At 54.1% G+C, this 20,677-nt stretch overlaps 3 protein-coding genes across 4 annotated transcripts in view; 1 reads left to right on the top strand and 2 right to left on the bottom strand.

The window, feature by feature from the left end:
- Positions 1-893: 893 nt before the first annotated feature.
- HYI (hydroxypyruvate isomerase (putative)) lies at positions 894-3,807 on the top strand. Of its 2 annotated transcripts, none has more exons than XM_053985709.1 (8): positions 894-1,108; positions 1,185-1,296; positions 2,444-2,558; positions 2,691-2,769; positions 2,899-2,948; positions 3,125-3,194; positions 3,370-3,504; positions 3,677-3,807. In XM_053985709.1, exons 1-8 carry the CDS (start codon positions 913-915, stop codon positions 3,763-3,765), a joined length of 846 nt encoding a protein of 281 aa, XP_053841684.1. In that variant the 5' UTR covers positions 894-912; the 3' UTR covers positions 3,766-3,807. The 2 variants fall into 2 exon arrangements, with proteins under 2 accessions (XP_053841684.1, XP_053841683.1); XM_053985708.1 differs by having other exon boundaries at positions 2,670-2,769.
- A 587-nt stretch (positions 3,808-4,394) lies between these two features.
- On the bottom strand, positions 4,395-10,791 carry LOC128811799 (KICSTOR complex protein SZT2-like). The gene is made up of 9 exons (XM_053985704.1): positions 10,727-10,791; positions 10,528-10,602; positions 9,439-9,652; positions 9,035-9,218; positions 8,601-8,723; positions 7,861-8,362; positions 7,424-7,540; positions 7,253-7,321; positions 4,395-5,115 (listed from the first exon to the last, which is right to left on the bottom strand). The coding sequence occupies exons 2-9, from the start codon at positions 10,549-10,551 to the stop codon at positions 4,972-4,974; spliced, it is 1,377 nt and encodes a 458-aa protein (XP_053841679.1). The 5' UTR covers positions 10,552-10,602; positions 10,727-10,791; the 3' UTR covers positions 4,395-4,971.
- Positions 10,792-10,908: 117 nt separating this feature from the next.
- The window catches only part of SZT2 (SZT2 subunit of KICSTOR complex), a 47,770-nt gene continuing 38,001 nt past the window's right edge, over positions 10,909-20,677 (bottom strand). The window contains exons 49-63 of the mRNA XM_053985788.1: positions 19,566-19,754; positions 19,252-19,449; positions 18,726-18,895; positions 18,382-18,548; positions 17,867-17,964; positions 16,900-17,032; positions 16,662-16,789; positions 16,241-16,371; positions 15,875-16,057; positions 15,180-15,450; positions 14,924-15,003; positions 14,471-14,596; positions 12,610-12,815; positions 12,398-12,491; positions 10,909-11,092 (exon numbers count right to left, since the gene is read on the bottom strand). Of these exons, the coding sequence (XP_053841763.1) occupies positions 10,910-11,092; positions 12,398-12,491; positions 12,610-12,815; positions 14,471-14,596; positions 14,924-15,003; positions 15,180-15,450; positions 15,875-16,057; positions 16,241-16,371; positions 16,662-16,789; positions 16,900-17,032; positions 17,867-17,964; positions 18,382-18,548; positions 18,726-18,895; positions 19,252-19,449; positions 19,566-19,754 (2,357 nt within the window). The 3' untranslated portion in view covers position 10,909. The remainder of the gene's footprint in view (positions 11,093-12,397; positions 12,492-12,609; positions 12,816-14,470; positions 14,597-14,923; positions 15,004-15,179; positions 15,451-15,874; positions 16,058-16,240; positions 16,372-16,661; positions 16,790-16,899; positions 17,033-17,866; positions 17,965-18,381; positions 18,549-18,725; positions 18,896-19,251; positions 19,450-19,565; positions 19,755-20,677) is intronic.

The following is a 20,677-nucleotide window of genomic DNA, read 5'->3' as shown; positions in this document are numbered from 1 at the left end:
TCGCCGGCACTACCCCGGCACTGACCCCCCACCAAAAACCTGTTGCTGTGGCTGGCCTCTGCCCAGGCTGTGCTCCCACAGCACAGCGAATTCCTGGGGCTTGCAGTTGCCTGGGGCTGCAGAGGGTTACTGCAGCAGTGACAGAGGAGTCGAACCATGGGGGGCTTCCCCGGCACGGGGCAGGAGCCCCCAGGAACAAGCTGAAACACAAGGGGCTGCAAAATGTCCACGGCTCATGGTACCCGTTCTGTCAGCGACGGCAGAGCCCCCGGGCATGGGCAGAACAGGACACGCACCCCACCCGTGCAGCCTGCGAGCGTGCCTGGGGACACACAGAGCGCGGGGAATGGGGACTGGGAGCGCGGGGCTGCCTCCGGGCACCGCCGGGGTCACACTGCTGCACGCCTGAGCCACAGCTCTGCAGAAAGTGGAGATGAACATTTTATGGTAAAATATGCAGAGCATGGGACAAAAGGAGAGAGCGTTTCTCGCATAATGAGACGCTGTCAGAGACAAGCTCCCCAGGAAACCAATTAAGAGGGCACTTCGCGTGTGTCAGGCCAACCCCTGGCAAAACCTCCTTTCCCAGAGTGAATTCCAGCCGCGCGGCTCCACGCGCCCCCAGCACGGACCCGTCCCGCAGACCCTCAGGCGCAGCCGGGAACCCCACGCGTGTCACAGGCGGCACGGAGCCGCCTCTGCCCGCGGGGCCGCGGCCTGGGGCCGCTCACTCACGGCCGCGGGCACGTCCCGGAGCCCTCGGCGCGCCGCTCGCCCGCAGGGCTGAGCCCAGCACCGCCGCCGCCGACGGGGGCTCGCTGCGCTCCGCGGGCGGGCCGGGGCTGCCCAGGCGGGACGCGCTGCCCGGAGTGGCCGCGGGAGCACCGCCCAGGCTCGCCCCGCCCCGCCGCCATGGCGCTGCGCTTCTCCGCCAACCTCTCATGGCTCTTCCCGGAGCTCCCGGCGCTGCCGGCGCGGCTGGAGGCGGCGGCGGCCGCCGGGTTCGGAGCGGTGGAGGCAGCTTGGCCGGCGGGCTGCTCGGCCCAGGAGCTGCGGGCCGCGGCGGAGCGGGCGCGGGTGCAGATCGCGCTCCTCAACATCCCCCCCGGTACGGCCGCGTCCCGCCGCTCCCCCCGTGCATGGGGTAGCGAGGACCCTCCGCCGACCCTGCCACTCTCTCCCAGGGGACCAGGAGGCGGGTGAGCTGGGGCTGGCGGCCGTGCCAGGGCGGCAGGCAGCCTTCCGGCAGGGCCTAGAGGCGGCCGTGCACTACGCCAGGGCTGTGGGCTGCCCCAGGTAGGTGCGAGGCGGGACCCCCGCTCCGGCCGCGCCCCCGGCCCCGCGGCTGCCATGTGCGGCTTCCTCTGCTACCCTCCTGCTCCAGCGCTGCGCCCGAGCAGAGCCTGCCCTTTGCCCCGCGGTGCCTGCCGCCGCCGGGTCACGGAGCCTCTCCCGGGCAGCATCTCCTGCTCGGCTGTGTCGGGAAGGAGCCAGCTCGGGGCAGACCCCGCTGTGCGGGGCCGCGGCCTCAGCGTGCTCGCTGGGAGCGCGCCCAGAGCTGCCAGGCACGAACATGACCCCGCCCTTCGCAGTAGAGGATCTTGTTCCCACCTCCACACAACAGTCCTCAGGATAATCCTCCCTTTTTTCCTCCTCAACTGCACCAATCGTTTCCACCAGGACACCACAACAGTTGCTTTATTGAGGCCACGCTGACTCCAGCACAGCAGAGACACCATAAAAGATGCAATTAGCCTGGCACAGCTCCCTTCAGCAAACCAACAGGGCCCTTTTATTCCACTTACTTTGCACCATTCTTTCCTGTTGCAACTCAGTCCAAAGCCCTGTGGAGGGCATAGGCTAGGCAGCCCAGAGGCTGCCCAGCACCATTTGCACACTGGTACAGGCACATTGAAAAGGTTTTTGTTTCTACTGTGTGCCTTCCCCCCGTAGTGGCTGAAGATGGCCTGGCACTTGAGGTCTTCATGGCAGGGCAGTCTAGCATGCAGCACTGTCCCCTGCTGCTTGCAACCAGCAAGCAGTGACACCACACATAGGGCAGGCCCCTGGCAGAAGTAGCATGCCAGTTGCCCAGCATGCTGGTTTGGGGCTCCCCAAGGAGCAAGAGCCCAAGAAACCTCCAGAGTCAGGGTGAAAGAGCTGAAGGCAGTTAACAAAAGAGAGAAGAAGCAAGGTCTGTGATTTGTCAGGCAAAAAGTTCAAAGTCATTCCTCTGTGCATTGAGGTGGAATGGTGCATATTTGTGTCCTGGCTGGCAGCTCACTGGCTGCTGTTGTGCCTTCTGCAGGAGAGATGGCTCTTCTTACCCCTTTCTGTGTCTGTTCCCCCAGCCTGGCCCCCTTTTCCATCAGCAGAGGAAGGTGTATTAGATCAGGCCAGCTGCTCGCAGTTGTTGCCTGTGATTATCTTTCTGTGCCTGTAGGATTCATGTGATGGCTGGGCGGGTTCCCTTGGGCACAGACCGGGCTGCAGTGGCAGGTGAGATGGAAACCACCTTCATTGAGAATCTCAGATACACTGCTGACCTCCTGTCCCAAGTAAGTGGGGAATGGGTCCTGCTTTGAGTGTGCAGCTCTTAGGATACCCAGCCTGGCATGGGGAAGTTATGCTTCCTGCTGCAGAGATGACAGAGATGACCCCATCTGCAGGGTGATGTTACTGTGTTACAGGAAGACATGATTGGACTGTTGGAGCCTATTAACAACCGTATCACTGACCCTCGCTACTATCTGAACACCCCACAGCAAGGTAAACCAGACAACAAGAGTCTCCTTCAGAGGAGAAGGATCTCCACAGTTAAAGATAAAGGGGGTCCTGGGGCTTCTCTGCAAAGCTTCCACCTTGGGGGCAATGGTTTCTCATTTCTTGCCCCCTTAGCTGCTGCCATCCTGGAGAAAGTGGGACGGCCCAACCTGAAGCTGCAGCTGGTGAGTCAGCATTGAAGCTCTCCATGAGAGAAACTTGCACAGGTCCACAAAGGAGTTCTGGTGGCCATGGGCTTGTTACACCCTCCTGGGGACACTGGACAGGGACCATAGCACAGCTGTCATTAATTGCTCACTGCTGAGCAGCTGCACCCACCATTTTCCTCTCTCGCCCCCAGGACCTTTTTCACTGCCAGATCATGGATGGCAATTTGTCACGCAACCTGGAGACATACCTCCCACTCATCGGTAACACCCTGCACCTGGACCACTGGGGAGTGGCTTTGAGAGGGGGCCCTCCTACTCCAGGCTCTGCAGTAGCTGGCTGGGGGTGTGGGGCTGCTCTTGGCTCACCTTGTCTCATGGCCAAAGAAGGCTGCAGGCAGGGCTGCCTTGGGCATGGCCCCTCCTCTTCCCTTCCTAGGTCATATCCAGATTGCACAGGTACCAGGGCGGCACGAGCCCGATAGCCCTGGGGAGCTGAACTTCCCCTACATCTTCGAGCTCCTGGAGTCCCTCGGCTACACTGGCTATGTGGGGTGCGAGTATGCTCCCAAGGGTGAGTAGGCCTGCAGGTCCAAGCACAGGCCAGCTGGCTGCATACTGTGCAAAGACAGGCAGGTCCTGGGAGGCACAGGGTGTCATCCCTACCTGGGGATGAAGGCTGTGTCCTGAACAGAAGCTGCTCCAGCTTCTCCAGCTGCAGCAGGAGACCTTGTCTGTCACTGCAGGAGACACCCTGGAAGGTCTGGGCTGGCTGCGATCCTACTGGGAAAGCCGAGGGCTGCAGCACGGTGGGACCAGCAAGGCAGCCAAGTAAAACTAGAAAATCATGAGAATAAAAGACAAAGCAATGGCTTAACAGAGGAGCATGTGTCTTCTTTAGGACTAGGGGAGTGTGGTGGGTGGGATGATTTCCTAGAATGAGATTAGGAGCATCTATATCATTCCTCTTCCCCAGGCTCTACTGGGCCAGCCCAAGCTGTTGGACCCTCATCTACAGGAGTACCACCTGTAGTGTGTTCAATTTAGTGATGGCTCAGGCACCACTGTAGGTGACTTCAGGTACAGAGAAAACTTTCGCTTCCAGTCTGCAGGGGTGTCCAGGGAGAGGTTTCCAGTCTCCCCAATAAGGGGAGCTTTCCAGCTGGTGCCTGAAGTTGTGGAAAGAACACTTTGGACTTCCAGATACTGAAGTTCCCAAGGCTGTTGCCAATGTCCAGCACTGGCAGCAGGGTTGTGACTCTGCAGCAGGACTGCAAGTGAAGCAAGCAGTCTCCTGGCTGTCTGATCCAAGGTTACAGGCTGCCTGCACATGGATATTCAAGGCTGACTGTCCTGCTGCTCCTGCTCTGGAGCAAGTGTAAGATTCCAGAGCAAACCCAGCCAGCCCAGTAGCCAGGGCTGCTCTGCATCCTCCACAGGCAGCCTTCCACAGCCTACAGCAACTGAGCAGGGATCTGGTTCAGTTTATTTCACAGATAGACCAATGGCTCAAATGTACACCTCCATAAAACCTTCCTGTGATCCAGTTTACCCTTCCTGTCCCATTCATGCTCTCCCAAGGAAAGCAAAAGGCCAGAAGCAGTTGTCCTCACTGCCAGTCAGGCAGTCCTGCACTCAGCAGCCTTTCCTCCTAAAGCCAGAGCACTGTGCAGTGCTGCCCTGGGCACAAGATGGTGCCGTGCACACTCCTCAGTGCCTTCCAGCAGAACTCACCTATGGATGCCGAAGCCACGTCCCTGAGAGTTGTTCTGCTGCAGCCAAGTTCCTGCCCTTGCTGTTTGGTTCAAGGCCATTCAGTATCAAACCCACTGAAAACAGCACACAAGGGCCACACCACTCAGGCAGCGATGAGCTGCACATCCCCAGGCTCCTCAGGCCAGTAGCCATGTGTGCTACTGGCAGCACTGCCTGCAGTGCCCACGCACAGGTCCCCCCAGAGACCCGCTCTTCCCCATGGTCACCAATGGCACGGCTGTGCCGAGGTCGGAATAGGCGTTGCTCCAGGACTTGGGTGCCGGTGCTAGAGCAGGCCTGTCCACAGGTTGAAGCAGGCAGTGTTGATCACTGACTCCAGGTGATGGTATGTAGACACCAGCTGTGGCAGAGGACTCTCGCTGTTCTGGGGCTGCACTGGGAACGGCTCCCGGAAAACCACAGTGAGGCTCTGCCAAGAGGGAGGAGAGGGTCAGGGAACAGGCTGCAGACAAGCACTGTGCAGTCCCTAGCCCAGGTGTGTGGACACTTTTTTGGCAGTGTTAGGCAAATACTGGGAGAAGTCCTAAAATGTCAAAGGGACTAAGCTAGTGCCTCTTCCTGTGACAGAGCATGTTTGAGCTTCCTCCCAATTTTTCTGCTGGAAATTCAGTGCAAGGACTTGCCCACTCTGTCCCAGCTCTCATGCATCTGCAGTTACACCAGTCCTGGCAGCAGCCACAGGAGAGGAGGGGATCCTACTGCCTCCACAATAACAGGAGCTTCCAGGGAAATTAAGAGGGAAATTTCTTCTTCTAAAGGAAAGAGTAGGAGTGCAACAAATGGGGATGGGGAGGAGATTAAATGTAATTACTGCAATCCTAAAAATAAATGCTGCCTGCTCCACTCTGACTAGTGACTGTACTGAAAAGAGAGGAATGGGGAGCAGACAAAGGTTGCAGGAGCTGAAGCAGAACAAAAATGTGACTCAGTGTACTCAGATCAGTGTCACAGAGGCAAGACACAGGGACAGGATGTTCTCCAGAGTTGAAATGCAGCACATCCAGTAGCCAGGGTCCTTTACAAACTGGTAAAGCCATGAGAAGAGCTGTGTAACTACAAAACAGCAAATGTACCACCATCATTTAGGAGGAGAAAGGAAGTTATTTGTGAGCCCAGCTCCAGCAGCATGCAAGGCTTTGGAGCAGACTGGGGGAGACAGAACCATGAGGGAAATGCAGCTCAGTGTTACCAAAGTGATGTGCTAATGCTAAAATTCTCTTTGATAAGGTAATATTTCTAGACAAAGGAATCATGGTACATCTTATCTGAGATTCAGGATGGATTTGATGTGGTGTCACATGGGAAATTTAGGTAAACTGAAAAGATAGGAATTAACTCAAAAATTATAAGATTAGAACACAGCAGTGCTGAAAAGGTACATGGAGAGAGGTTACAGATAGAGTTCCTTCAGGACAGGCTTTGGAACTCACACCGCCTAGTACTTTAACAAGTCTGGTATAAAGATGAGGAGTATGCTGATAAAATTTGAGGCACTAATACAAAAGGGGATTGAGATAATGCAAAAAAAAAGCTCTGAGAGAGTTTTGAGAGGCCACAAGAATGGGATGAATGCTAAGCACAAAATACAATGTTATGAAAACAAAGGATTTCGGTTACAAAATGAAAGTCATTGGGAGAGGGGTTGGAGGTTCTGGGTTTATCATATCAATGACCACAAGGTGACACTATGACCATCAGGTGGCCGGAGGCTCTGAGCAGCCTTCCAGCAAACACCACCTCTTCTGTCTCCCCTACCTGCTTTTCAGATGGAGCATGATTTATTTTATATGGCATCAGTTACTCTGCAGTCTCTGCAGAAGCCTTATTGTGCACTGAAGCCTCTTGTAGATCCCTACTCTCACATGGAGCTGCATTTCCTCTGACCCATCCTGTACCCTGCCTGGGAGCACAGCTGAAAGCAAAGTATTTTTGCCCTCAAGTTCAGTGAAGGCAAAGGCCCTTGCAGGTTTGCTAGGACCCTGACAGTGCAGGTCCCCTTTCTTTCTGCCCAGGTAGGAGCAGCCCACAGCATTGGTGACCCCTCCCAGCCAGACCCAGAGGGATCTGACTTTGGACTGAATACAGAAGGACTGCTTAGCCTGGATAGAGAGACAGCTGAGAAAATGATCCAAAAGCAATCCTGTGAAGGAAAAGAGGATCAAGTGTTCACTCTTTCCTAATACAAGAACAAAGGGACATCACATGGAAAGAACAGTAAGAGTTTCAAAAATAAGCCAAGGGAGTTCTTCACCTAGACTGCAACTGCCTGACGGAGCTGCAAATCAGGGGAAATCAAGAATACCAGAAATTACCCAAAGGAAATAAAGCTGTGGAGGGCTATTAAATAAATGCAAAGGCCACTTCTAGTCCAATATGGGCCTAAGCTACAGATTTTCACATGCTGGGACAGTATTTAGGAGAAGCATTACAAGCTTCTTGACCTGGTCATGTTCTCATGCACACCTGCCCTTGGCCACTGCTGGGTCAATCTAGACAGATTCTTGGCCTGAGCCAACATAGATGTTGTTCTGCTCCCAAGGACTCACCGTTTTTCCTGAATGAGAATCAAGAAACACAAGAACAAAGCAATCTGTGAACTTCTGGTTGAGCACAACCTGTCAGGAGAGTCACAGAGCACGTTAGAAAGGAGCCAGTACAGAACTCAGGACAGGGACACAGGGACAGAGGCTGCAGGTGGGCAGTGGGCTGTGTCTTACCAGATACTGGGTGCCGGTTTCAGCATTGTGGAAGTGCCGACAGCTCTGGGGAAAGCGGCTCAACAGCACCTTGATGAGGCTCTGGTACCAGGAGACTGTCATGGTGAGGAAGCATTCCTGAAGGCACAGAAAAGGCCTGATCTTCAGCCTCCCTCTAGCCATAGCACCAGCAGCCATAATGCTACAGCAGCCTTCAGACCCCAAATCAGATGCAACCTTCACAGCCCACTGACGATGCTGACTGACGGCTGTTCATTCCCTATAGACAGGTCCATGCAGTCTCCCCCTTCCCCTGCCAGCTAGGAGCTGTGTTCCTGCCTCTACCTTCCCACCAAGCAGGAAGAGATGTACATTGCAGGCCCCTTCACCTGGCACCCCATTCTATCTCCAGAAGAGAACAGCAGCTGCTGTGCTGTGCTCCCATCCCTGCTGCTCACCAGCTGAGGGTCGACATCTGCAATGGATTTCCCATGCACAGCATCGAGCAGCTCCTCCAGCTCCACCAATGAGAGCTTGCCCAGCTTCAGCTTGTCAGAAGCCAGAGGCTCCAGAAGGAAAAGGCGCTTCCAGAGGTTGTCCCTGCGGCAGTGGCACTTGGCCAGCTGCACCATGCTGCTGAGCTGCTTCTGGGCTGAGGCCACCTCAGAGGCCAGCAAGGGGAAGAGCGGAGAGGTGTAGAAGAGCCCTGGCCCCAGTTTGACCTGCGTGCCCCCTGCATAGAACTCGCTGCTGTCCTCCACGTCCTGCCACAGCTCCCGCTCTGCTGCCGGCTGCCGGCCCAGGCTCGGCTCCGGCTCCGCTGCCTCCCAGGCCGCCCGGCCTACCACAGGCTCCAGCACTTCCCGCTGCAAGCGCGGCAGCTTCTTGAAGCGGCGCATGTCGGCCGTGAGCCGCGGAAAGAGCTCCCGCTGGCTTGTCATGATGACGTAGAAACGCAACCTGGGAGCAACGAGACACTTGTGACCTGGGGAAGGGCTGCTCCCCTCTCAGCTGCACTGCAAATGAGCCACAGGCCCCTCTGTCCCTGCCAGAAAGGATGGTTCTCTGCCCAGGTTCTCACAATGATCCTCCCCAGACACCAACAACTCTGCCTGTGCTATTCCAGACAGAACCAGTCCCTCCCAGAGCCCTCCTCACCAGCCAGGAAGCTTTGCTGTCACTGGCCCCCAGTGCTCACCGGAGCATGCGTCTCTCTGCCTCGCTCTGCTCCTCAAATGGTGCAGCACTGTGACAAACCAGGAGGGACACATCGAAGTCATCGTGATGACGCAGACCTTCAGAATCCTTGTAGGAGCCCGAGCTGGGATAAAAAAGCACATCAGTATGAAGGAAGCTTCACTTTGTTCTCCCAGGGCTCCCGATCACAACAGAACTGTTGGACATGGGGAATTCCACACAGCAGGACTCCTCAGAAGTGCCATGGGAAATGTCAAATGCAGCTGCACACATATACACCACCCCTGTTGGCCATCTCAGAAGGATTGTCCAGAACTGCTGTTTGGCACTGTAAAGAACAGTCAGCTTTGCTGGCACCTTAGGGCAGTGTCCCCAGGACTGGCAGGTTGCCACCAATCTCCAGCAGCTCCAGGAACCTGCAGCAGATGCACTCACCTGTTCCAAATAGAGACCAGTGCATATTCATTCTGCTCTGTGCCTGGTGTTCCCTTCTTGCTGTCATTGCCCATGGCCGGTCGGGCCATGCGCAGGGGTTTCATGTGGTAGGTGTTGGCGTGGTCAGCGATGTAGTTGTACAGCTGGTGTGCAGTGATCATGTTGGTGGGCAGGGCCAGCGTGCCTAGTGGAAAAATATATTGCTATCACAGGAGACACTGCAACCAACCTGCCCCTTCCATAAGAGGGCAACAAGGACTTTCCCTGGAGCTCAGACTCTCCTATCACCCTCACCCTGTCATCTCCCTGAATACTCCAAAGGTCAGGAAGATTTATTTGTAAAGGACTTTTGCCAAGTTGTGCTGGTGATCAATCCCAGACTGATCATATATTGACCTACATACCTTGGAAAACATGATTACGGCCAAATTTGGGGATGTCAGAGTGATGGGCAATGAAATCCTCCAGGAAGCTGGTGAGATGGTAGCCTTGGCGGAGAGTCATGTGGGAGCCCAGCAGATACTGGTGGACTATGCGCAAGTGGAAGTCGTAGCTGAAGGAATGCACGTGCATGAGGTCCCGCACCTTGTCACACTCCTCCGTGAAGAGCATAGAGAGCTGTGGAGGGACAGGCAGTCAAGGCAGGAGTGCTACCAGGCACCTCACACGCTCCTGCAAAGCCCTGCTGACAAGGCATGGCACAGCCAGTGCAGCTGCCCCAGCATCAGAGCAGGATGCAGCCACATAACACTGCCCTGTGCATGTGCAAGCTTTCCAGGAAAGAAAGCTCAGCAAATCTGCAGACAAGGTCCTGTAAGGCTCTAAGCTTAGGAGAGACACTCCTGGCATATCTAAGATGCAGCCTTGCTACAGAACTCCCTTGGAAAGGACAGTATGGTCATGCATGCCTCCTGTCTCAGACAGCCTGGAGCTGGCCAGCCTCTACACAGACAGCCAGTGCCCTTGAGAAAGGCAGCAAACACCCTGACCCTACAAAGGAGAAGGGAGAAGGCAGCCCCAGAGTGTTGTAGAGCAAGGCACAGAGGTATAAAAGAACCTTTCTGGTGCAGAAAGTAATCTCCTTTAGCAAAGGGCAGGAATCAAGTTCACAGATACCTGTTCCGATTCCACTTCCTTCTTGTTCCAAGGGAAGCAGAGACCCATGCACTGACTTTCCTTGGAGTAGGCATCTTTGCCAGAATTATTCCTATTCCTCCCCAGTCTACTCTGTCTTACTCCCCAAGCTACGACATGAGTCATCCTCTTGCCAAACCTCCCCCCTCCTCTTAGTGCAATCCAGCTCTGCTCAAGCAGTGCCATGGAGGGCATGTGGCTGCAGAAAGCTCTATGAGGCTCTGCTTTTCCATGAGGAAGGATAAGAGGCTTCCAGAACTTGCTATACCTGAAATACCCACTATGTTCAGATGATCACTCCTCCCCACAAAGCATCCCCTGATCCTGAGGAGCACCAGCTGTGCCTGCAAAGCCATTACCTGAGAGTTCACAGACTGGCCCATGGGGATGCGTGAGCACTCCAGCGCGTATTGCTTCACACAGAAATAACAGCCCTGGAGGAGAGAGCATGTGAGCAGAGCACAGCACAGCCTTGGGCCCCTCCAGGGAAGGAGCACAGCCCCCACACTTCACACTTGGGCTGGGGCCCAGACACTCTCACCCCAAGTGCTGTCTCACCTCTTGTCTGAACCAAGCCAGACCAGCCAACAGGTGGCTGAGCACAGAGCACCCTAACTGGTGCTGAGCTCTTCATTATCATTCCTCCAGGCAACTCTTGCTGCTCTGAGCCCTGCAGAATCATCTCCAGCTGATCCCAATCTTTCAGGACCACGGAATAAGCAGGACAGGACAAATGAAGAATCACATGTCCCTGCTGCGCTCCTCATCACTCCCTTTGTCACCTCTGAGCACTGTCCTTGAAGATTCCCCAGAGATAGTACTTTGTTTCTTGTTCTTTCTTACCTGGAAGGCCAACTCCATCAGCACAATCCCACCTGGAAGAGCTCTCTGTAGATGGTAGGTGGCAACAGCAGGGCTTGTGCTCTGGGAAGAGAAGGACAAAGCTGAAGAGGTTCTCTGGCTCACAAGGGTGTGAAGCTGCCACAATGCTCTGTGGCAGTGGTGGAAATAGAGGTCTCATCAACTGAGCAATCTCACTGGAGAGAAGAGAGGAGATATGGCAGAGCTGACAGTGAAAAGAAGCCTAACAAACCTAATAAACAGCCTTTGAGAGAATACACCAGGCACATTGATCCCTTCACCTCCTGCTTGCTCAAGACAAGGTGTCTCTAGAGTGTGGGACACTGAGCCAAGGAACGAGTGTCCATGGAACCTCACTCCCTGCTTTGGTGTTCCCAGACCGTTGTGCCTGCCTGATACAGCAGCTATCAGAGACATCCTGTCTCAATTCTGAGTTTAGCTGCCAGCAAATTCATTTGCTCCCTCTTAACTTGCTCAGCAGTTTGCTCTCTTCTCGTTTTATCTGCAAGGTGTTGTCTTACCCACAGTCCTGCACCAACATCAGGCAAAGGCAGGTGCCAATAAAGTGTCAGAAAAGGGTGAGTAAATGCTACATGCTCCCATCATCCCTGGGTGATTCCACAAGCCATGGGTAGTTTCTACTTAGCTAGAGATTCCAGTGGATTCACAAAACTCATGTATTCACAAAACCTTTTATGTTCACAAAACCCGCTGCTCAAAGAAACACTCTCCTTAGTTTTAAAACTGGCTCCAAATACTTTCATTTGATGGTCTCTAGGTGTTGTATTGAATAAGACAGGAAAGGGTCAATCCCTTTCCAAGTTAGCTGCAATATTGTAGAGCTCTGACTTGTTCCTCCCTAGCTGCCACTTCTTTATACATGAGGAACCTCAGCCTGCTCTCACAGTAGAGCTATTCCAGGCTTATCTTCTCTAACCTCTTTAACTTCTGCATTCATCTCATGCTAACTAAAGACCCTTCTGCCCTAGAGTTGCCCTTAAGCATAGATGCTGAAGATTCTCTGACAGGTAATCCTTCAGAATCTCACCCAAAAGCAGCTATCCTTGCCCTAGGTCATCTTCTTCTGAGCCCCTCCAAGCTGTTACCAGTCTTTTGATATTTGCCCTGGTTCCACCTAGTGCCAGGAAAGGGCTCTGAGGCCTGCAGGAGGTCATGCAGGAGGGCAAAGAGATCTCATTGCATTCAAACTCTCAAAGATGGTGCTGGTCTAGACAGGCTGGCTTTGATGCTTTCTCTGCCCTCCCACCTCCTTTCTGCCTGAAACAATTTCAAAAGCCAACCAGAATTGGCCCACTCCACAGCCTGACTTCCATCTCAGTTCCACCCTTGGAACAGAAATGCACTCACCTTTGGACTTCCCTCTGGTTTTGGCTTTGTGTAGGAAAAGGACCCTCTACCCTCCACTCCCATTGCTGCCAGAGCTCGGATCCGGCTTGTGCTACTGGAAATGAGAGCAGGGACAGCCCTAAGCAGGGAGCCAAGACCTATTGTGTCAAACCAGGGCACAGCTCAGCGTGTTGGCTCTTCTCCAACACCAGGGTCCCCAGCACATCACTGACCTGCGAGTGGTAGGTGAGGGTGGCCGCACCTGGACCAGAATGAAGCCCATGCTCTGCAGGTACTGGATGTACTGCTGCAGGAAGGCATTGCACATCTCCTGCAGCCACGGCTCCTCCTTCACCTTGCAGGGCAGTGCATCTGCCGAGTCACAGCTGTGGCTGCGGTCCCTCCCCGAAGCTGTAGAGTCATTGGAGCGGTGGCGCTTCTGCAAGAGAAAGGAGATCTGCTCTGACTGGCCCCAGCAGAGGACACCAGGTGCCCTGGTCAAGCAAAAGGTAGATCTCTCTCTGCCAGAGAGCACTAAGATCTGGTTGTCCAAGCGCTGTCCCGGTGCATGCACCAAAATGCAAAATCCAAGATCTCCCCAGCCATGCACTGACCTAACAGCGCTGCAATAACCTGCAGGAACCTGCTGCCTCCCCCAGAACAGCTTCCACAAAGTGTTAGTGGCTCACAACTGGTTCATGCAAAGCTCAGAGCTTTAGCTCCTATTGCCATGGTAAGAGTCCAATCCCCTTATGAATCCTGCTGACTTCTCAGGATTTCCTAGCAGTTCAGTAGCACTGAAAAAGTGTTTCCTTCTAAACAGTCAGTTCTCCTTCTGATGTCTTGAATACTCCTTTTCTATGTGCTGAGAGAGACTAAGGTTTCTTTTTTTGATCTCTCTACTTTAAGCCTGCAGTTCTGTTATAAGTTTCTACCTGGCTTTCTGCCTATCTGCTCCACCAACCACAAGAGATGTCTCTTTACCTGGCATCTCTCCAGCTACTCTCTGACCTTCTCCAAGTCTCTCCACTTCAGTGCTTTTGCCACTTACTGGCCAGATGAAGACATTAATACACTAGTATTTTAGAAATTTATTAGAATATTACCCATTATACTAACACCCTTTTCTGATGTACTCTAACCAGTGTCTGCTGCACCCAGCTGTTCACAAATTGAAGAAACCACTGAGATGTGTGCTCTGTACAGGCTCTGCAGTGAGTGTACAATACAAGAGGGTTCAAATTTCTCTCCACATTGTTGTGTTTTACTGTGAACCAGGTCCCAGCTCCCACAAAAGCTCTCATTTCACAGGCTACTCAGGTGCCTCTTGAGTTCCTTGCATCCTTTTTCTGTTCTGACCAATCTGAACAGCCCTCCAGCACTGCAAAGTCTGGCAACTCATATGTCCCAATAAATAACCTGCAGATATAGAAACCAATACAGCACCTTGAAACCCCTGCTGCGAGGCTCTTCAAATTCAATAACCAATTTCCATTTTGCTCTGTTCCAAAAACAAAGTGAAGTTTCATTCTGCGATGATGCCTTACCTTTCATCTGTGAGTGTTCAATTTCTGTAGCAACTTCTGCTTAAAGACTGTCAAAACCCTTTTGACATTCTGATACATTACAATAGCCTGTTCTTCCCTTCTGACACACATACAGACTGTGAACAGCCAGTATGGGATCTGCACTGGTTAGTCTGTAAGGTTGCAACCTGCTCAGGATTCAGCTGGTTTGCCTTCAATTGTTTTGGCTATTTGTTGGGTCCAGAAAAGGCTTACCAGGACTGGCTGCTGAATGCATAAGGGAAGTTTTGCTTCCTTAACAGACCAGTACCAGACAGTGCCCTTGATGGCTTCTCCAGACTCAGCCCTGAATTCCCTGGGTAGAAAAGGAAATCAGTCTTCTCCAGGGATAGTGTGGCTGCAGGAGAAAAGCTTTGAGGACCCAAGGATTTTCTCAGTCTCCAACCTACAGCATTCAAATTCATCCTTTATTTTAGGAGTAAGGCCAGAGCAGCCCTGTCTTGGGAAAAGGCAGCTCCTTTGTCCCTGTGCACAAAGCCCAACCCCACTGGTGCTTGCTGACACTCACCTTCCCCTCCACCTTGCCTAGCTGGTCAGTCTGGATTTGCTGCCGGAAGGCCGGGTCAAAGAGCAAGGGGGTGGCACAGTAGTGAACCAGGCGTGAGGACTGCTTCAGAGTCTCCAGGTCTGCCAGCTGCACAACATGAGAGGAGCATAGTTACAGCACACACCCCTCACCGAGGCTGGTAACAAGCTGTTCATGACACTGCAATGCTGCTCAAATGGAGATAACCGGGGGAATCTCCTGCTTTACAGCCTTTCCAGTGCTGGGCAGTGAGGCCACATGCCCAAACATGGTTCAGAGCCCTGCAACCCCAAAAGTTCAAGCAGAGACCACTACTCCACTGCCTGGCACCATCCCCACCACACACCCTGCTCAGAGCTGCAGTGCTCCCCTTTGCTGCTGCTCCCAGCGTGCTGTAAGAAGGCCCAGCCCACCACCTGTCCAGGCTGCACTCACACTGATAGGCATGTTGGACTGAGCCGATCTCTGCTGCCAGGTGACAAAGAGGTTTTCAATCTTCATCTGTTTCTCCAGTTCTGAAGGAAAGAAAGCAATCACAAGAGCATCAAGCCACAGCCCCAAGTATTGCTACTCTCCTTCACTCCCACCCCGAAGAGACCATAACCCATTCCCACAGAGAACTGTCCCCTGACAAAACTCTTGTTCTGCTCTGATTAGGCAGGCTCCCATGATACCAGCCCCCTTGCTTTACCTTTCCTCTCCATGCTTTTAATTTCCAGGAACTGGGCCCCATGCCGAGCCACAGGGTCAAAAGGTCCCAAGTCAGGCCCATGGGGTAAGCGCCTGATGGTGGTGACATCCCGCAGAGCTTCATCAAAGGGCACCACGTCGGGATGGAAGTGCAGGGATGGGAGACTGCGGGCAGAGCTGCTCAGCCGGCCTTGCTCCTTGCTGGGTGGGGGACATGGGCTCCGGATCAGAGCATCCACCTCCAAAGTGGAGTTCAGGAAAGGATTTGGCTCCTAAGCAAACAGACACAGCCATGAAAGCCTCCTTACTGCCAGCTCTGGAGCAAGAACCCCCAGAGTAAATCCAGTTCTGGCTATCTGCTGAGATCTGTGTTAGCCTTTTCCACTACCAGTTCCAAAAAGAGCATGCCTGGGCCCACTATGGCTCTAATGTGAAGTGGGAAGCCCATTCGTCAGCCTCCACCCTAAGTAATTCAGTCACCAATAAGAGCTGCCAGCAAAAGGACCTGGCTTCTCTTTCCACCTGTCTCCAAGAGCAGGGCAACAGTCTGGATGGAAATGGTCAAGTTGGACATGTGAATGTCTGAGGATGCCCTGCCAATCAGCACACAAAAGGTGCTTGCAAGCTTCCTCAGACCACCAGAATGCCAAGGCCCTTCCTGAAGAAAGGACTGCCCTGCCTGGAGTGGTGCCCTACCTGCTTGCTCTCCTCATGCCATGGTGTGTCCATGAAGCAGTGGTGGTGGAAGAGTCCCATCTTTTGGCTGATCAGGCAGTGCACAATGTGGGACCGGGCATTCTGCCACTGCAGCAGGCGTGTCAGAGAGCAGTTCAAGTTGGCCCCCAGGTCTGGGGACCAGTTGTAAGTGTAGAGCGTCAGCTGGAGAGAGAGGAACGAGAGGAAGATTTAAGGACATGCTCAGAGAGAGCCTGCATGGTGGCACAGGCTGCCCCAGGCGTTCTGGTGGTACTTGCTGCAGCCAGTTTCAGATGAAAGGCTGGAACAGGGAGAACGGCAACAGCTCAGTTACAGTCCCCTGTTAACAGCCACAACCATTACTACCTTTTTGTCAATGATCTCCATGAAGAGGAACCTTTGCCGGGGCACCAGGCCTCGACCAACAAGGCTGGGATCAGAGCCTCTCTCTGCTGAGCTGAATTCCATGGCCTCAAAGCGCTGGAGCCCTTTGTGAACTGGAAGAAGCCACAGTTACGACCCTCAGTACTGGTTCATCCCACTTTTATGTCCCACCATCCAGTTAAGATGTCATGACAGGATGTTTTGCCACAGTACTGCTCAGTTCATCTTGAAATAAGCTGTCACAAGCACATTCAAAAGTAAGGTCTCAGAAGGCAAAACCAGACAACCCACTGCCCACCTCTGGGCACAAGCAGTCTCTCCCAGTAAAGAGGGGATCCACATTCATTGATGTCCCCCCCAAAAGACCCCAGTACAGTCCCAGGGACCATGGCCAGGCACTCACCCTGTTCTGTGCTGCAACGCCACTGCTGGAAGTTGCGTCCCAGCAGGACAAAGTGCCTGATGACTCCAGGGCAAGGGCTGGCACTCTGACCAGACTTATAGGGCAGGAAGGCGGTGCCCCGATGGTAGCTGCAAAGAAAAGCCCAAAAGGTGGCTGCCAAGCAGACCTGTGGCAGTAGAAGTACAGCTGAGCAACACCTGCTGGTGCTAAACAGCCACCCGCGAATCGCGTAACTCACCAGATCTGCTCAAACACTTTGACAGTGGTGTCACTTGCCAGGGCAGTGACCAGGTTCACCACTTCCACTAGGATGGAGGACAGGAGGAAACGAGAAACCATCTCCAAGGAGCATTGCTGCACCGAAGGGCACCCTGCATGGAAGATGTACTGTAGGACAAGGTGCCAAGCTGCCCCAGAGCCACATCCTGCCCACATGAGCAGTGGAGACGGCTAAGGGCCTGAGGCAGGCAGAGTTGGAGAACAAGAACTTTACATGGACGAGAAGATGAAGCCTGAAATAACCCCTGGTTTCAGGTTCTGGCCCAAAGTGGGACCTGGACCAAACACCCTGTATGCTCTGAGCACACCACTTTATTCCCCCACTTATTCCTTGTTCCCTGGCTTACTCCTCACCAGAGGAAGAGGAGAGTTCTACCTTGCCAATAGGAATGTGGGAGGATGTACAAACACCAAAGTGAAAGGTAACCAGAAAGTAGCAACATGGCAGCCATACAGCCCCAAATCCCTGCATCTGAAGGGTGATCCTCCTCTCCCTCCCTGCCTGCAAGAGGGTCACCCATGCAACTTCACAGTCCCAGAGCATGTTGCAGAGGCTCAGATCCTCCATCCCTGCTACATCTGGGAGCTAAAGCACAGCTGGTTGCTGGAGTCCAAGTCTGTCCAAAGCAGCTGCAGGCAAGTTCAGCAAGCCCTGGCCTTGGAGCATGGCAGACATAACCACAGGACATAGAAGGTTCGTTCTGATACACAGGCACATGCCAGGCCTCCTGCCACAGCTTTCTAATGCTGATGCTGGCCCAGAGACCAATGTGACTCTGGCGAGGTTTGGGGAGAGACAGGGTGTGTAACTAGGACCAGCAAGGAATGAGAATGAATGCTGCTATAAGAGGACTTGTCCTGAGCGTATCTGGGTACAAAGGCCCACTCCCAGCCCATGTGGAGGAGCTGGGACTTGAAAGACATACCCAGGTGGTTCATGAATGCCATCCACTGCTGGCAGGTTTGACTGAAGAGTGGGTGCATGGTACCTACATCTCCTTCTTCCAACTGGCAGGCTCGGCGCCTGAGGAGAGGGAAGAGAAGCACAGTTACACTAGATCAGTCAGCTGCAGTGAAGGTAGAAAAGTGCAACAGTCCCCTCACAGCTCCACAGCAGAGCTCTGGGAGCCTCCTTTTTGGGCTGATACAATCCTTGAGCTGAGTCACTCTTGGTCAGTAGCCATATGAGTGTCAGGTGTTGCACAGGGCCCCACAGTGCAGAGAAGGGATCTCTGGCAGGGAGAAACAGCTGTGCTCCCACAACACTCCAGCAATAAGGGGTAAGGCTTTGCATGTGGAAGGCAGCTTCCCTAAACTGCCTGTGTAAGGGAGAAACTACAAGGAAAAGGAATGTGGTCCAGAGGCCATCAGGATGCAGAGCAATGTACAACGGATTGGGGGGAACAACATCCTGGCCATCCAGCCTGCAGGCTGTGCTTGCCTCTGTGCCTGCTCCAGCTCAGCTGTGGTCGTGGCCCGATCCTGGCTCAGGTGCTGCTTGACATTCTCTGTCTTATGCCGCCGTCTCGTGCGAGCCTCTTCTGGCCTCTCCAGCACAATGTCATCAGTAGTCTTGGGGCTGCCCAGCTCCGAGGACTCTGTCTTGCTCTAAGGAAGAAAGGGATAAGTTCACATTGTGTACATACACAGCCCAGTCAGTGCCCTGATTTCAAAGTCCCTGCTGCAAGCCTGGCTTCCCACTCCCAGACAGATCCCTACTGTCCATTCCTTGTGGCCTGGCACATCACAAGGACCTTACAGGCCCTGTTCCTTCAGCAATGTTACCAGCATGTCCCAGAAGCTGCGGCGTCCCAGCTTGTTTGTGGGTGTCACTGGCTCTCCAGAGCTTGGTGAAGGTGCAGAGGTGAAGTGCAGGGGTGGAGGACAGCTTCTGCCAGCCCCCCCACTGGCCAGGGCCAGGCCCTTGGTCTCTGACATGGTCCTCCTTAGGCCTCCTGGGGAGACAAAGCAAATCAGACTCTGCAGAGGCTCCCCCTGGAAAGCTGCTGGGTACCCCATTGTGTCTGGCCAGAGCCTGGCTGGAGAGAAGGGAAAGAGCTATCAGTAACATCCAGCAAAGTGGATTCAGTCTCAGGGAACAGACAGACCCTTAAATATCTCTGCAACACCAACGTCTATGATGCTTCTTCCCCAAGACACCACACAACACATACTGCAGAGGGTAGAGCAGCTTCCTCCCTCCTTGCCCACGCAACCAGATTCCCCCCAGCACAGGCAAGCTCCTGCAGGCCAGGCAGGAGGAGCAAGGCTGGGTGGAGGCTCAAGGTGGCCATCCTGGCCAGGCTCTCACCAGCAGAGCTCAGGTCCTCCAGGTCTGCAGCACTCAGGGGGCAGGCAGCTTCCACGCACAGCGGGGCTGGCAGCACAAGGAACTCCATGACGGCATCGCAGAGCGCGTGACGCAGGGCCCCGCGCAGCTTCTCCGACAGCTGCAGCAGGCTGATGTTGCCCTTCTCCCAGATATCCAGGCGCACCCGCACGCAAGGCTCTGTGGGGAAAGGGTAGATCTGCAGGGCTCTTCAACCCTGCCTTCACCAGCCCTCCGAGGTGCCCCAGGGGATGTGGAGGCTGCGGGCAATTGGCAGCTGCTGGCCAGCTCCCCACCTGAAGGCAGGGCGTCAGCCCCTGGCTGGTGCCTGCTGACGGCTGTGAGGCTTTCGAAGTCGCTGTCCTGCAGCAGGCCCATGATGGGTGAGGGGGAAGGCAGCTTCAGAGGGTCAGGCCTCTCCCCATGGGGCAGCAAGGTGGGGCTGCCGTGCTCATCCACAAATGTCAGTGCAATGCATGCGATTCCTGCGGGGCAGAATCCGAGACAGCCTCCATCAATACAGCACCAAGTGCACCCCCACAGTGTCTGCCTGCACCTTGCCACCCCACAGCTGGGACCATCATGTCACCACTTGAGTTGCACGGTGTCACTTGGCAGGCAGGGCCCACAGGAGGGGAGGCAGCCAGGGGAGCAGAGGCTAGCTGTGCCTGTGGGGAGCCAGGGTAAGAAGCATGTTTGGCACAGGGTATCCCCACCATTCCAATAATCTCTCTCCTGTAAAGTCACAGATTTCACCTTGCCCTGCAAGAGCTTCCTGGGTTGTCCAGCACCACATGCAAGAGAAAAGTATCTCCATTTGCACCAGGAGAGCCTTTATGCAGATTGATCCAGGATGGGGCTCACCATTCCTGTCCTCTTAAGGGACAGAGTACAGGGCCCAGATACTCTTCAGCATCCCCCTCCAGGCTGTGAAGGATGTAGAGTCCCTGCAGATAGGATACCTTGTTGCAAATTACACTCACAGCCCCCTCCTCACTGTACACCTGAACAAGATCAGGTGCCTTCCCCATGCACTCCAACCAGACAGGACTGGGGACAAGGCAGATTTACACCCAGCCTGGAGTCACTGCAGAGAAAAATTCAGACCCTGCCTGTTGGCTCTCTATACTGAGCCCTACGCACACACAACAGGACAGTTCAGAGCTGCAGAGCAGCTGTGTAGTTCCTGCCTCACAGCCCACGTGCTGTGAGAAGCCCTCACAGGAGGGCACACAGGAGAAGCCCTGCTATGGACCAGAGCAGAAACAAGAGCTGACTCTCCATGGCCCAGCTCAATGGCCAGTAATGCTTTTTCTCTTTGAGCTAGGTCTTATAAGCTCTCAGAGATAAGCATTACACTCTTGATAGCTCAGCTACCTCAAGTGGCATAAAAGAATTAGGATGGCTC

This window comes from Vidua macroura, chromosome 9 (genome assembly GCF_024509145.1).
Source record: "Vidua macroura isolate BioBank_ID:100142 chromosome 9, ASM2450914v1, whole genome shotgun sequence".
In the NCBI taxonomy this organism is placed as follows: domain Eukaryota; kingdom Metazoa; phylum Chordata; class Aves; order Passeriformes; family Viduidae; genus Vidua; species Vidua macroura.
Note: the sequence above shows the minus strand (reverse complement) of the source record. Positions and strands in the feature narration are given on the sequence as shown.

Excerpts from the sequence above, each read along its gene's own strand:
- HYI (XM_053985708.1), top strand. The coding sequence starts at position 913 with ATGGCGCTGCGCTTCTCCGCCAACCTCTCATGGCTCTTCCCGGAGCTC. Across the intron at positions 3,195-3,369 it reads GACATACCTCCCACTCATCG|GTCATATCCAGATTGCACAG; the intron begins GTAACACCCTGC and ends TTCCCTTCCTAG. Across the intron at positions 3,505-3,676 it reads GTGCGAGTATGCTCCCAAGG|GAGACACCCTGGAAGGTCTG; the intron begins GTGAGTAGGCCT and ends CTGTCACTGCAG.
- LOC128811799 (XM_053985704.1), bottom strand. The coding sequence starts at position 10,551 with ATGGGCCAGTCTGTGAACTCTCAG. Across the intron at positions 9,219-9,438 it reads CCGTAATCATGTTTTCCAAG|GCACGCTGGCCCTGCCCACC; the intron begins GTATGTAGGTCA and ends TTTTTCCACTAG. Across the intron at positions 5,116-7,252 it reads ATTCTCATTCAGGAAAAACG|AGCCTCACTGTGGTTTTCCG; the intron begins GTGAGTCCTTGG and ends CCCTCTTGGCAG.